The sequence below is a fragment of the Oryzias latipes genome, chromosome 21 (genome assembly GCF_053564925.1).
Source record: "Oryzias latipes strain Hd-rR chromosome 21, Olatipes_Hd-rR_3.1".
Classification (NCBI taxonomy): Eukaryota; Metazoa; Chordata; class Actinopteri; order Beloniformes; family Adrianichthyidae; genus Oryzias; species Oryzias latipes.
In genome coordinates, this window is record NC_136257.1 from 16,359,809 (window position 1) to 16,376,128 (window position 16,320).

At 40.0% G+C, this 16,320-nt stretch overlaps 1 protein-coding gene and 1 long non-coding RNA gene across 9 annotated transcripts in view; one reads left to right on the plus strand and one right to left on the minus strand.

Annotated features, from left to right (window-relative positions):
- Positions 1 to 16,320, plus strand: part of LOC101175519 (abl interactor 2) — an 85,459-nt gene that overhangs the window by 22,386 nt on the left and 46,753 nt on the right. For all 8 annotated transcript variants that reach the window (XM_023950597.2, XM_023950600.2, XM_023950599.2 and 5 more), the window contains exon 2: positions 15,088 to 15,255. In XM_023950597.2, coding sequence (XP_023806365.1) covers positions 15,088 to 15,255 — 168 coding nt within the window. The remainder of the gene's footprint in view (positions 1 to 15,087; positions 15,256 to 16,320) is intronic.
- Positions 8,562 to 11,601, minus strand: LOC111946723 (uncharacterized). The gene is made up of 5 exons (XR_013652724.1): positions 11,482 to 11,601; positions 9,962 to 10,139; positions 9,724 to 9,871; positions 9,454 to 9,563; positions 8,562 to 9,135 (listed from the first exon to the last, which is right to left on the minus strand). It is a non-coding gene; the product is annotated as an uncharacterized LOC111946723 (long non-coding RNA).

The following is a 16,320-nucleotide window of genomic DNA, read 5'->3' on the forward strand; positions in this document are numbered from 1 at the left end:
GGTCAAACAGCCGTCCCCCAGCCCACCCCCAGCAAAGGGGCCAGGGCCACCCAGCCCAGGGGCCCAGCCCAGGGGCCCACCCCCGGAGGCGCCGACACCCCAGGCCCGGCACCACCCACCCAACACAGAGAGAGAGGAGCCAGAAAGCGTCGCCCCCCCCCGGAGCAAGCCCAGGCCCCCACCCCCAGACGCCGGCCCTAGAGGAGCTCTGGTCAGGCCTCGACGGGACCGAGGAGGCCAACCGGCCGAGGCAACCACTGTTTGCCTCAGCGGAGACCCCGACCCGCTAGCCCCCCCGACCCGTACTAATAATGGGCCCCCCCTCCCCCACAGGACAGGGCCGACAAGCCCCCCACCCCACCCCACCCCAGACCCCGCAGCCGAAGCGGGTGACACCCAGAGCGACCGGGGGCCCCGAGAGGGTTGTCCCGTCCCGTCCCAGAGCCAGGGAAGGGCCGATCCCAGCCCCAGGTGCAGATGGGCAGCCCATCCGGCGCCGCTGGGCCCCCCCCACCCGAGCAGGGCCCCCCGCCAACCCCCCCCAGCACAGGCAAAGGGACCACCCCCCCAAGCCAAGCCAGACCACCACCCCACCCCCCCACCACGCACCCCCACACCCAAGCCCAGAGGACCACGCAGCGCCCCAGCCCGCCCCACCCAGGCACCGGACCGGACCCCCCGACCAACGGAGCCCCCCACTGCCCCCGCCAGGCACCGGAAGCCCCGACCCCCACCCCAAACCACGGCAGAAGGGCAAGGAGCAGCGACGACCAAGCCCTCCACCCCCTAAGTCATGGAGTCAACCACAGGAGACCAGAGAGACTGAATTCTTTCAAAGTTACTTGAGCTTTGGGCTGACATTTTTTCCAAGCTGATATGATCAAACAGCAGATTTCTGTGTTGACTTATGTTTATATTTTTCTTGTTTTTCCAATTTATTAAAATGGTTTTTTTGGCAATACAAAGAGTTATGAAAATGATAGATGCTAATCCTTCTTCTATATCGATGGCACTCATGTCACCAAGCACACAAAGTGACGGTGAGGCAGTGATTGAAACCTTAAGCCAGACTGATAAATCGGCACATACCTGCTGCCAGAGAGCCTGGACAGGAGTGCAGAACCACAGTGCGTGCATGTAGCTGTCGGGTAGATTATTATCACAGTGCTCGCAAATGTCTGAGTTACTGAGACCCATCTTGAACATCCTCTGTCCAGTGTAGTAAATTCTGTGAAGAGTTTTGAGATGGATTAGCTGCAGATTTGGACTTTTTGTCAGTTTAAAGGTGTTTAGACAAAGTTCTGACCAGAAGCTTTCATCTGTGCTGATGCTCAAATCTGCATCCCATTTTTTTGTTGGAAGGGCAATATTGTTATCTAAATTACATAAAAGTTTGTATATTTTGGAGAGAGTTCTATTCATTGAAAAATTAAGCAGAATGGTAACTACATCTGGTAGCTTTAAATCGTCGTCTTTAATTTTATACTTTTTAGTAATACTTGATTTAAGTTGCTGATATTCCAAGAAGTTATTTATTCCATGTTTGTCTTGAAGTTCCTGGGGGGTTATGAATCTTCTATCAATAATTACGTGCTCTAGTTGTTTTATGCCCCCTGCTTGCCAAGCTGGGAAGTGAATCATTTTTTTGTTAATAAGGATGTCCGGGTTGTTCCAGATGGGTGTCATTTTGCACGGTTGAATTGATGATTTTGATATTTTGAGAAATTCCCACCAGGCTGTTAAGGTGGCATTTATATTAATGCTTTTGAAACAATCCTGTTTTTTAACTGTTTGGCTAATAAATGGTAGCTGTGACAGGTTGATCTTTCCACATAACACCTGTTCCAAGTCTAACCATGAGTTGGTTTCTGGATTATTTTTTAACCATTTTAAGATATATTGTAATCTATTTGCAAGAAAGTATTTGTGGAAATTAGGTAGTTCTAATCCTCCACAGCTTTTTGCAGATTTTAAAGTTTTTAGACTAATTCTTGCAGGTTTGTTGTTCCATAGAAAGCTTGATATGGATGAGTCTAATGTTTTGAACCATTTTAATGGCGGTTGTGTGGGAATCATTGAGAAGAGATAATTAACTTTGGGTAAGATTTTCATTTTAACCGTGGCTACCTTGCCCATAAGGGACAGAGGCAGGTTGGTCCAGCGTGTTAGATCGTCCTGTATGCTTTTCAGTAATGGGGTGTGGTTTAGCTGCACCAGTTCTGATAGTTTGGGGGAAAAGTAGATACCCAGATATTTGATATTTCCTGTTTTAACTGGAATTGTGAGTCTTTGTTCCATATTCCTGTTGAGTGGTAATAAAACAGACTTATTCCAATTAATGGAATAGTCTGATATGGAGGAGAATTCATTTATGATCATTGCTGTTTCATTTACAGAATGTAAATTCCTTAAAAACAGTAATATGTCATCCGCATAAAGACTAATTTTATGATGGCTGTGTTTGGTTTTTATTCCTATAATGCTCTCATTCTGTCTTATTGCTGCAGCTAAAGGCTCAATGAATATAGCAAAAAGAGAAGGAGAGAGTGGGCAGCCCTGTCTGGTTCCTCTTCCAAGAAAAAACCTGTTTGAAGTCTGTTTATTAGTTCTAACTGATGCATTGGGGTTGTGATATAATATTTTGATCCAATTGATGAATGCTTCTCCAAAACCAAACTTCTGGAGGGCAGCAATAAGGAACTTCCAATTAACTCTGTCAAAGGCTTTTTCAGCATCCAGCGATAGTACCGTCATTTCCTGGCTTTTAATGGTGGCAAAGTCTATTATATTAACTAGTCTACGGACATTATCATCCGAGTGTCTGCCTTTGATGAATCCAGTCTGGTCGAAGTGAATTATGTGAGGAGTGATTTTTTCTATTCTCTGTGCTAGTGCTTTGCAGATAATTTTTACATCTGCATTGATTAGAGAAATAGGGCGATAGCTTGAAGGACTAGTGGGATCTTTGTCTGGTTTTAGAAGAAGAATTATGTTGGCTGAGTTCATGTTAGGTGGCATTGATTGGCTCTCATTAATAGATGTGACAGTTTTATAAAATGTTGGTGCCAGTTGTTCCCAGAATTTTTTATAAAACTCAGCAGGAAAGCCGTCAGGCCCTGGTGCTTTACCATTGGGCATAAGTAACAGAGCTTCATGAAGTTCAGACGGCGAGAGCGGAGAATCTAAGTTTGTGATTTGATCCTCATTTAGCCTGGGTAGTTTTACATTATTAAGAAATGAGTCAATACTTTGCTCTGACGGATTGATCTGCGGTGTGTACAGGTTTTTATAAAAGTTTTCAAATGCGTTATTAATTTTGACCGGGTCATGGGTGACATTTCCTGTTTGGTCCATAATAGAGGTGATTGATGATTTTTCTCTGTTAATTTTAAGCTGATTAGCCAGAAATTTGCCAGATTTATTAGAGTTTTCAAATCTTTCAAGTCGTAGCCTTTGTATTTGAAATTGTGTTTGTTTATTAATGATGTCATTTAACCGCAGCTTTAAATTTTTCAGATCTCCCAGAATGTGTTCCTGTGCAGAAGCAGCATAAGCAGTCTCCAGGGTTTTGATTTTATTTTCTAATTCTAATAAATCTGCTTTCTCTTTGCGTTTTTTGTGCGTTGAATAAGAAATGATTTTCCCTCTCATGACTGCCTTTGCTGTTTCCCAAAGAATGCACGGTGGGATGTCTGGAGTATTGTTGAAGTCTAAGAAGGTTGCCCACTCTTTTTTAAAGAATTCAAGAAATTCCTGGTCCTTTAACAGAGACGTATTAAACCTCCAGGTTGTACCAGAGGGTGTGGATTTTTCCCTAGAAATGTTTACAGAGACTGGTGCATGATCACTGATAATAATTGGATGGATATTGGAGCTTTGAATATTTTTTAAAAGAGAGTTACTGATTAATAAATAGTCTAAACGGGAGTGTGAATAGTGAACTGGAGAAAAAAAGGTGAACCCTTTAGTGCTTGGGTGACATGAGCGCCACGCGTCGCAGAGACCCAGATCATTCATGTACTGCTTTAGAATACTTGCAGACTGCCATGTACGCTGGTTTGCTGCTGTGCTGAGTCTGTCAAGTTCAGGGTCCAAAACAAGATTGAAGTCTCCTCCTATAATGATTGTGGAGTCAGAGTGGACTGAGAGTGAGGTGAAGAATCTGTGAAAGAAGGAAGAGTCGTCAACATTAGGACCATAAATACTCACTATACAAAAGTCCTTATTCTGAATGGATATATTAATAATTACAAATCTGCCTTCTGGGTCAGTAACTGTATCCTTATGAGTAAAATTAAGATTTTTATTAATTAAAACAGCAACTCCTTGTTGTTTGGAGTTGTAACTGGCAGAGTATATAACTGGAAATTGTAAGCAGCACATTAGGTGATTCAAAGAATTCGATAAATGGGTCTCCTGCAGTAGAGCTATATCTGCTTTTAGACCATCCAGGTGATTTAACACTTTCAGTCTCTTTGGCTCAGAGCCAAGTCCACGCACATTCCAGCTAACGATGTTAAGACTGTTCATAACTGCTCTGACTGAAAAGGTGTAAAGCTAAGTAGTGCTTGTGTACCAGTCCGTGTGCGCGTGCCCGCATTGAGAAGCGCTGTGCGCGTGAACGTTTTCTGGCTATGTGAGCTGCGTGTCGCGTGCGTCCTATGAGAGCCTGTGTGAGGTGATTGCAGTATGTCGGCGTGTGTGTGCGGGATCGCATTGGCACGCCCCTGTGTGCGCTTGTGTGCGCGCGCACCCGTTCCGTGCATAAATAAATACTTACCGAGGATGAGTTGCTTCCAGGTGATTTACATATAATGAGGGGGGAGAGGGGGGGGGGAGAGTAAAGGAAAGAAAAAAAGAGATAGAAGGGAAAACGAAAACAACAACAAAACAACAATAGAAACATCAGTGGGACTGAGGTGACGAAGAAAAAAAAAAGACTGTTTTCCTGCGATCGAGGTGTGGATTATTGATGATCCGGTTTTCCATTCATTGAAGTAAATTTAGCGGGTTTCTTCTGGGCAGCGCAGATGTTCTCAGCGCGGGTCTGAAAGCCTTCAGCACAGCCAGGGGGTGATCTCCGGGTCCCGGAACAGCCGGCCGTCCACATAAAGTTTGTCAACGGCCACAATCGCTCTCGAACCAGCAGCAAGATGCTTCCTCCTCAGCGGGAACAGGATCTTCCTTCTGCGGAGGATTTCTGCCGGGAACTGGTCATTCACGCTGTAATGCGTGCCTTTCAGTTCCCGTCCGCGGCCCTTCACCAACTCCTTCTGTTTGAAATGTTCGAATTTAGCCACAATAGGACGCGGGCGCTGGTGGTCGGACCTTCTTCCTCCGAGGCGGTGAACCCTGTGGAAAGAGATCTTCTGCACCTCCTCCTTGGGGAGCTTCAGGTGGACCTGTAAAAAGGATCTAACGGTGGCCTCGGGGTCTTCTCCTGCCTCCTCTGGAACCCCCGCGACCACTAGATTGTCCCTCATGCTCCTCGACTGAAGATCCAGGAGGGTTTCCTTGATGGATCGGTTCTCCTCGGAGAGACGGGCGGTGTCATTGCCCAGGATCTTGACGGTCTCTCTGAGGGCCTGGTTCTCCGCTGCGAGCTCCCGCACCTGCTGCTGGCTGAATTCCAGAGACTCCCGCAGACCTTGAAATTCTCTATGGAGGATCTCCAGCAAATTGAGGCGGCCATCAAAGCTGGAGAGCTTTTTATCAATCGAATCCAGGATATCGCTCATTCCGCTGCCTGGAGAGGACACAGCCCCGGGAGAGTCCTCAGGCCGTTCACGCTTGGCGGAGGGGGTGGTGGTGGCGGTTCTGGGCTTCACCATGTTGCAGGTATTAAAACACTCGTCAATGAAATTCTCCAGGTCCTCCAGGCTGACAGAAGCTTAATACTCTTAACAGGTTATGTTAGTTAGCAGGAAATATTTTAATATGGCGGAAAAATGAAACAAGATCGAAAATGTTTGTTCAAATGCTTACGCGCCGCCAAGTCGACTCACCACACTCGTCTCGCTGGGTCTCGCGATACTACAGCATCACCCAAATTTGTGAAGAATTTTGAAAGAAATTTCTCTGATTTTATTGGTGATGAAATACTTTTGTGGCGGGATCCAAACCTTTTCCCACTGAATTCTACATCCAAAGCTGTTCCAGTATGAGATAACATACGGTTTTGTGGCAATCTCATTTTGAAACAGAGAACGGATACTTTGATTATTCCTGCTAGTTGAAAAACATACCTTTCCACACCACAATTCTGTTAATTTGGGATTTCTTGCTGGTTCATGTTAGCGTCTGCACTGTAAACCCTAGCGAGTTGACTGAACTTAAAAATTATTGTGTAACAGATTACGCAACAGTTAAGTTATATTATTAAAACTTTTAAGTTAACATTTATTAAAATTTATATTGTCAGTTGGCTTAAATTTTTATTATTTCACATAAAAAATATTAAGATTCCTCAACTTATAAAAGAGAAATTATTTACTTAAAGTTTTTAATATTTTCCAACTAAAAAACACTTTAACTAACTATATTTTTATAATATTACTCAACTCATAAAATATGTAAAATTCACTCAAATGTTTTATAAATTCTCTAACTCATTAAATGTGTAGCATTGAAAATATTTAAAATTCTTCAGCTTAAAATGTATTCTAAACAGGGATATTGATACTGCCCCACTACATTTTAAAAGCTAACATTGATAAAAACCAACAAACGTGAAAGCCACACAATAGTGATTGCTTAATACAATTTTTTTAATTGCTCTTTAAAAAAAAAAAGCACAAATATCAAGAGGATGAAGAAACAATCAGTGCAATAAAACTGCATTATAAGAGTGCCACACAACATCTTGACAAAAAGTGTTGGTTTTGTATTGTACGGCAGAAAAAGCAAATGATCACAACAAAACACATTAGTTACATAACACTTAAACCAACAAATAGTCCATTCTGGAAGACTCACTCAACGAAACATTCTTCAGCGTCAATAAATGTCCTTTCAGTGGTTTGCTGTCCTCAGGGCTCAAGACAGCATTCTGAATAAATATGAAGGCAAGTTCAAGTTTTTTGGGGTGCTGTAGGTCCAGAGCATAGATGTCCCCGAAGAGTAGAAGAGATTAGTCAGCCAGATCTGTGGGACCACTGACGGCAGCATCAGGAGCGTCACCACGACAACTGAGAAGATACCCACAGCAGTGTCTGTGAGGTCTGGTATTCTGGAAAATACAAAACAAAACACACAGATGAGTTCAGACCCTCAAAGATATTCATCACACTAATGTCCAAAACTGACATTCCTGCCACCTGTCAATGGGAATCTTTTCATGCTAACATTCTGTTAGCTTTTAATCAACTGGCTATGATGCTTTAAGGACCAACTCCAATTAAAATTTTGTTTTTAAAAAGTTCTTTAGCATTTTTCTGAAGGAGGACATTTATAAAATAATTTAAGACTAAAGCTTCATTTTTCTTTATTCAAATAATGATGGATCAGGAGCAGAAAAGGTAAACGAAAAGGTTCCCACTCCTTCCAATCAGGAGTCCCTGATGTTCGCCTTTCATCTTCAGTCTCATTTTTAAAACCATTTAAAAATATCACTCAGTTTACAAACTACAAACAATTGCCCTATTTATTATGTCACTCAATAAAATCTCAATCAATATTAAAGGATAGGTGAAAACCATTGACAGGGAGTCGTGTGCACTTACTGTACAGGTCTTGAAGAACTTGGAGGCATCTTCATGCAGATAAACAGGAAGTGCAAGGAGGACAAGTGCCCGTCTCATGTTCACATCACGTTGGTCCTAAAAGAATAAAAAGAAATATCCATTACCATTGAAGCAAATGCAGAGCAAACACTTCCAATATTTATTTAAGGAACTTTAAGAAATAATAAAATGATACCTTTTCTAGATGTCTATTTCTAGTAAGAGGACAATACAGTGTTCATGGCATGATCCACTTCAGGTTAAAGACCCAAAGTCATTTTTAAGGCAAGTTACACCTTGGCTTCTTACAGCTGTTTACAAATGATTTGTTATCCGTTTTTTGAATTATGCACATAAGAAATTCACCTGGAGGTCATAAATCCTAACCAAGCTGGCCAGTTCCTGCACTGCAAAAATTGACTGTCTAAATACAAGAAATTTAGACTTATTTTTAGATTATATTGTCTTAAAACAAGTGAAATTATCTGCCAGTGGGGTAAGATAATTTCACTTGATAAGATATCTTAAAATAAGAAAAAATATCTTGGCTTTTAGAAAGAGAGAAACAACTCAAAATTAGTAGTAAAATACTCATTTCAAGCACTATTTTTTAGGTAAAAAAGTCTCAAAACTAGTTTATAAATTCTTCTTTGACAGTTGTTAATTACTCACTTTGAGTAAAAAGACCCTAAAACTAGATAACCGTAAGAAGATATGCTTTTAATTCAAGAGTTATTATACTAGAATTAAGACTTATTGCTAGCTGAATTAAAGCTAGTATTGTGTAATTACTAGCTTTTGTAGCTCAAACCAAGACAAGAAAAATACAAGCATACAGGATTAGTATACTTAACAATATTTATTTATATTGCTTTTTTCAAAATTGCTTTGAATACACTGTTAACATAGAATACTTCTGCTTCTACAAATACAAAGACCTGCTTGAAGCATTTCAACATAAAATTTAACATAGGTTTACAGCTAAATCTTAATGAACGCTGATGCAGGCCATACTAGTAAATAATCTGAGGTTAAGAGAAATAAGAAAAAGAGTGTCTCTGGTTAACATCACCAAACAAGGCATTCATTTCTCACCGTGAGAGCTCTACCACTCAGTAAAAACGTTTCACTCTGCCAAAACTTTTTTTATGAACTTGTGGTGTCCCGCTCGTGAATATTGTCCTTCAATATTTCTGTCTGACTGACAAAGTAGGGTTGCCACAAACTTGGGATGGGTAAGATGGAAGGTGTAGTGGTAAGCCAACAGATAAAACAACCTATGGCCAAGATCTTCTTTGGCAAAGGTGGTGATGGGAGTTTCTCCACTTGCCACGAGACAGCAGGACCCATCAAAGAGCAACACCGGGCTGGAGAAAGATCTCTTCTCCAGGTATTTGGCAGGATCATCTGTTGGCTAAAGATAAAAATAATTAGGGTAAAACAGTTTATGTTGTAACTTTTACTAAAAATGTTTTGTTAGTAATAATGAAACATCACTAGGGTCGTATTTGCCATTTTGAAAATTAATATAATTTTTGTAGATGCTTGTATTTAGGCTTTTTAGGTGTCATTAACACCATTTTGCATATCTAGTGGCAGAAAAAAAAACAGAAATAAATGCTGGGATCCTCACATTATTCCTTCCAGTCTCTACCCACAGTTATTACAGACCATCAGAGACAAACAAAAATCAAGCACAAAATCAAAGTTTCAAATGGGAACAAAAACTCACCTCTAGAACATGCAGCAATGCTTCACTAGCATGTGCCAGTTTCTTAAGGGGTGAAGTTGGAGATGGGAAAAGCGTTGGGAGTGCTCTGAAGAGTGCAACGTTGTGTTCAACTAAAATAGAACAATATAATAGAATAACTCAGTTATTAACTTCATTTTCAGCTTAATGTTGAGTTTACATTAAATTGAATATCAGTTTGCATAATAACAACGCAATTCTGACCAACACCTCTGAAAACATTATGCAAAAAAAGACAGTAAAATGAGTTACCTCCACTTAAGTTCATGGGAGGCTTCAACACTTTTTTCCAAACTCTGTAAAACTGCACTAGTGAGCAGAAGTCTTCCCATCTGTCCTGTACTTGACATCTGAATTTGCCGTTTCCCATATCCTGGATCCACCGCAGCTCCTCCATCACCTAAAACACAAGTAACATACAAAAATGCCTCCTTAGTAAAGATGGGCGGTGGGGGGAACAACCAATCAAAAACACAAGTAAATTGCTTACATGATGAAGCTCCTTGAAACATGGATATGCCTCCAGAATCTTTGTAGGTCTATCATCTTCTTTTAGGACATCACTTTCAATGAAGGCTTTTCTTGACTGAAATCCGAGGTCAAGGATCTGGCAGACAGCATCTTGGTTTGGTTTTGGTTCTCTATACATCTATCGAGGCTATCCGTTTCTGCCAAAATGAAAAATAAAAATCAGTGAAGATATCAGACATATTCTGAATTATACAATGGGTTTTAGCCGACATGAACTGTTATACTTCCATTATTTATTAGAGCAACATAAATGAGAAAGCATCTTACACTGCTGTATATAAAAGCTTGTTTACAATGTAAATGTAAACAACAATAGCTGTAATGTCTCAATATCAACAATATCAATATCCAATGGTATAAGGATAATTAAGGTAGGTCAAAAAAATAAGAAAAGGTAAAGCATTTTAAGTGATCACATAGAGGGCATAATTTTATTCCTGAAGGAAACAGCAAAACAACAACATATTTGCGATCTGAATCAAAGATACGAGTTCTTAGTGTCATAACCTTCTCATAACTTGTCTAATCCAAGTAAGGGAGGTATCATTGCAAAGCTAGTCAGATAACTACATGAATTAAGGTTGATATCAAATCCATTTTTACTTCATTATCAACAAATAATAAGTAATTACGAATATAACCAAAAAGATTGTACAGTTCAATTAAGCTAAACAGATGCTGTGAGGCAGAGTAAACACTGAAATCTTCTTCATGGCATATATAATGTTTATAAAATGATCCATTTTTAGCTGACCAAAAAAACCTTTGGAAACAGATATCCTATTTACACTATTTTCCTTTTACATTTTAACTTTTCAAGTTAATAAATAAGAGAGATTCCAGACTCGTTTCCTGGGTTTGAACTATCATGTGGCTCTATGTGTAAAAATACTTTGAAGTACTTTCAAAAGTCATTATTGATTTTTATAAATAAATAAAACAATAATAAAACTGCTGTTTTATATATTTATTATTTTATACCACAATCCAATAGTATTTCATTAAGCTACGTTTGCTCCTTTATGTTTTTAGACATTGGTTGCAGCCTATCAGTTTACTCAAAACCTGTCACATGACCTCATGTCCCAGCATTCACTTCTTGGACGGAGCCTTGCAAACGGGGGGAACAGCACCTGCTCGCTTTTGATTACTGATTAAATTTCCGGGAGGTGAAGATAACTACAACAAAAAATATTAGCCTGCATGTATAGTACGCACCGATCTAGTGACGCTCATTCATAAAACGGAGAAAACACTGCAGCCTCGCGTTCCTCTAAATGGAAGAAATTCTGGTGGCTAAGCTAGGTCATACGAACATGCCTAGAAGAGACGGAATGCCGCTCTGCTACTGGCTGCCTCGTCACACTTGTCGACTAGCTTGGATACCTAGCTGTCATTAGGCTTCGGGGAACAATATTTGTTCACATTGAGTGAAGTAATAATATTTAATAAAATAAAAATAGTCTCAGAAAAACTTACCGAACAGGCTATCAGAAGGGTCTGGTTCAAAGTGGCTGCTGCTTTTCCCTCTCTTTCCAACCGTCAGGACAGGCGCAACCAAATGACTTGAGGGGGGTGGGGGTGAGAGGGTTACCGCAAAACATGTACCTTTGTCCACAAAGTTGTATGATGTAATTAGAAGATATTATACACACTACTTTAAAACTCACCTCTATTATTGTTGTATGGTAATACTAGGGAAAATAAATTTTGTGTTATTTATGAAACCCTCCCGTCCCCCCATTCCCTTCTTAGCTGGTATTGACCGCAGGAGGAAAAGGAGTACCGTATGTTCATGTTATTTCAGACTTTGAGATAGTCCAGATTGTTTTTGCACCCGTTTTACCAATGCAGAGCGTATTAAGACTTACAAATCTGATTGAACAGCATCTGAAACGATTTAAGCCATTGTTTCCTTAGAAAACTGTAATTCCTAAGCAACACTGCCTTTGCATCTCCCTGTTAAAATTATTTATCTTGGTTGTTTAGACATATGTGTATTATGTTTGAGTCAAAGCACATTTTTTAAACAATGGTCATCTAAACTAAACTTCAGAAATGTCTGTTAATCACTTGTCAACCATAATCAGCTTTTTGAATGCTGTCAAAATGATATCAGCACAGAGCATCCCATATATTTTTACATGAGAAGGAGTTGGGCCTTGTCTCAGAAATAATTAATTTGGAACACATTACAGGAAAGATTGGAAGGTTTTGTGACAGTTGTGTTCTGTTACTGATTTGCACAAGGGTTATCCCTTTTTCTATCTATCTTAGATGACCCCCCCCCCCTTCCATTGACATGTTCTCCCTACCATGACAAAGGTGGAAAGATTTCATGTTATCCATGGACACCAGTGAAGATCAAAAATCATTGAAGAAAAAAGGTTCAGAGCTCTGTCTAGTGGGTCTAGATGACCCAACTCCCAATGTTAAAGTGCCTAGGATAGCACAAGGGTTACAGAACAGGTATAGCAATATTACTTTTCTTAACAGCTTTGTTGCTGTTGCAGTGTTCAAGTCCACATGTTACTAGGTCTTGAAACAAGTCTTTACAGCTAAAAGTGGTCACAAAATAAAAATTCAAGCCTCTGCGAGTAATTTATCTTGTTGTACATGTAAAATGACTAATTTTAGCCTTTATAAAACTAAGTAAGAAATAAAAGACTAATAATCTTGTAACAAGATTAATAATCTAATGAATTCTTCTCTTGCATAGTAAATTATTCTTAAAACAAGTTTTAAATGATTATTGGACTAAATTTAAGATTATAATTCTAGGTTAGAAACTTCATTTTTGCAGTGTGTCTGTTTTGGTGGACTTGGTCTCAGAAAAAGGCAGCTTTAAGTTGCACAAACATGTAAAAACTGCACAATTTCCTCTGACTGCATCTACTCTACATAAATCCATTTCAGATCTTGACAGATGATTTTTCATGGTAAATGATGGAATGGTGCTAATGCAAAATCATTTTATTATTGTAATATACTGTCATAAAGACATGACAATATTCCAAAGTGTCTCCACATACATGGCAGTGGAAACACTTTGGAATATTGGCTATGTAATACTGCAGTATTATATGTAGTACTGCATAGTGCCAAAGTAACAGAACACAACTTGCACCTCCATTCCATTGTGCCACCTTCAGCCTGCAATCTAAATATGTTTAGTTAAATTGTAAATAATTTCAACTCTATTTAACTAACTGCGCGAGTGTGTTTGTCTGCCTGCACATTTTAACTAGACCCTTGGCTAGTTAAAATGTGCATAAATGTTTCCATGCTGCCGTATAAATCTAATAATGGTAATAGTTCAGGATGAATATATTAAATAAGTATAAAACTCACCCACTGACACCTCTTTTCTGGTGAAATGGTGACTTTCTGGTGAACTCTCTGAAGTTCAGTATCTGAAAAAGTCCAAAAGAGATTTTTCAATGTTAAAAAAATGTTTCAATTATATTCTGATCAAAAAACATTTATTGCACTACACAACCTATTGCATTTTTTGTTTTTTTAAATAGCTCTAGACAAATAACTGATCAGGAGACAAGTTACCTGGCTGGCCTTGGCGTCTACCTGGAGGTGAAACACTGAACACTCTGTAGTTCGGTACCTGAACACAACACGAGCACGTTGATTAATTTATTTTTACAAAAACCTTTTTTATAATGGAGATCAGTGATTTATAAAAGCTTAAAGCTGCATTCAAAACCCAATGCTTCCATGTAGCAACCAGGCTTAAAACTGTTGGCGGTAGCTCCTCCCACACAACCGTTAGAGGCTTTGAGTGACATTTTTGGACAAATGTCCAGCAGCAAACTTTAGCCACAGACAGAGGCCTCCAACGCGAATTTCACACGCGGATCACGTTTAGTGTGATTGCAGCATAACAGATCATTTCTACCTCTGAAAAAAAAACAACTCATCACTGTCGTAACTTACGGGCAGAAATGCATTTTGGGTTTGGCTCGCCATACGTCTGCTATGACGAACTAATCATGTATACATTGCCACATTAAGCTCTAAAACAATCGTAACACACATATGTTTAAACAACAGTAAACCACATTTACGGTAGTATAAGACCATTTTTAAAGCATTCATTCAAAATAAACCATGAACGATACTTACCAAATTAAATCAGGGCTGAAGACAGGACGGCGCCATCAGCGATGAGGCGGATGGAAAAAAAAAAACAAGGTTGGGGTGTCTTGAAGCGGGACGAAATCGCAATGCATTGCAGAAAAATAAAATGCTCGACTTTCAATTTCAAACGTCGCATACTCGCATTCGGCAAATCCAACATGGCCACCTGAGCTAACGTTGAGAAAACGAAAGACCCTCCCACCAGTACGTGATGACATCATGACGCTACTTCAGGGATCTTAAAATTTTTGAGTGCTAGATACAAATAAGCTTTAAAATATTTAGCACTGTTAAGTTAAATTTGAAAAAATGTTGATAGAGCTTAATACTTTATAGTTGAATTAACTACAAAATGACATTTAAGTTGTGTAACCTTAATAGTTATGAGCCAGTACAACTGTTAGGGTTTACAGTGTGTTCAAAATGGGAGGTGGCGGCCTCTCGTCCAATAAGAGCACGAGAAATCATCTGCCTTCTGGTTCATGCAAAGTGCCTTCCTTTTCATGCAAAGTCACTTCCGTTTCATGCATACTCCTCTCTCACACGCACATATATACTTTTCCTCACACGCACATATATACTTGTCTTTCACATACATATATTCTTTTTTAAGAGTGACAATGAGAGTGAGAATGTATGTATGTGTAAAGTAATATATATGCATGCGAGAGAGAGAATATATGGATGTGCAAGTGAGAAAATATGTATGCGTAAGAGAATATATGTATGCGAAAGAGAGTATATATGTATGTGCAAGAGAGAATATATGTATGCGTAAGAGAATATATGTATGCGAAAGAGAGTATATATGACTGTGAGAGCAAGAATGTATGAATGTTAATGGTTCAGAATAAATAATGTCTTATACGGCCCCTCATACCCCAATGATTTCTTGATGCTTTTGACTGAAACGTATCTGTTTCCTCCCTACAGTCTGCAGACAAGCAACAGGCACTGGAGGAAACGAAGAACTACACCACCCAATCACTTGCAAGTGTGGCTTACCTCATCAACACTCTGGCCAATAATGTGCTGCAGATGCTGGACATCCAGGCCTCACAGCTCCGCCGCATGGAGAGCTCAGTCAACCACATTTCACAGGTTAGCCACAAGATGAAATAATCCACCAGAGAAAGACCATGTTTCATGTGATCTCCCCTTTGACCGGCTGAGCAGCTCCTGCTTGCTCCTGGATCTCCAAAAAGTTTCAATCGCGCCACGTTTCAAGTCAAGTCAAGTCAACTTTATTCATAAAGCGCTATTAAAACAGCAGAGGCTGACCAAAGTGGTTAACAACGCAGGATAAAAAACAAAACAAAAATCTAAAAAAAACAGCATAAAATCAATAAAATAAATAAAAAACAATAAAAACATCAACTCACACTGAGTTGATGTTTTTATTGTTTTTATTGTAAGCCAGGGAGAAAAAAAAAATTCAGTGAACAGGCTGCCTAACCTGCATAGAGAGTGCATTCCACAAGATGGGGCCATCAACGGCAAAAGCCATGTCCTTGGCACATCTAGGAGCACCTGGTCAGCTGATCTAAGCAAGTGGGAAGGGGAATGCAGCTGTAGCAGCTCATAGAGGTAGGGCGGAACCAGCCCTCCAAGCACTCAATTAAAGGGCTGATGGAGTAGACATCCTTCTTGGTTATTGGCACGTATATCTGGGGTATCATCTGCATAGCAATGAAAAGCACAGTTATGCTTTCTAAGAATGGAACCCAGGGGGAGTAAGTAAAGGGAAAAGAGCAGGACTGAACCCTGCGGGACCCCGTACAGTAGAGGAGCAGAGGAAGACTGAATATTATTGAGGTTTACACAAAAGTTCTATCTTTTAAATATGACCCAAACCACTGCAGAGCAGTTGCTGTTGTGATCTAGTGTGTTGAAGGCAACCGTAAGATCCAGTAGCACCAGAACCATATGGTCCCCAGCACCTGTAGCTAAGAGGAAGTCGTTAAACACCCTGAGCAAAGCTGACTCGGTGCTGTGTAGGGATTTGAAGCCAGACTGGAAAACCCCAAGGTTGCCATTTTCATTTAGAAAATCCTTCAATTGGACATACACAATTTTTTCCAGAATCTTCGAGAGGAAAGGGAAATTGGAAATAGGCCTAAAATTTAACCATACAGATGGATCCAGTTTAGGCTTCTTGATCAATGG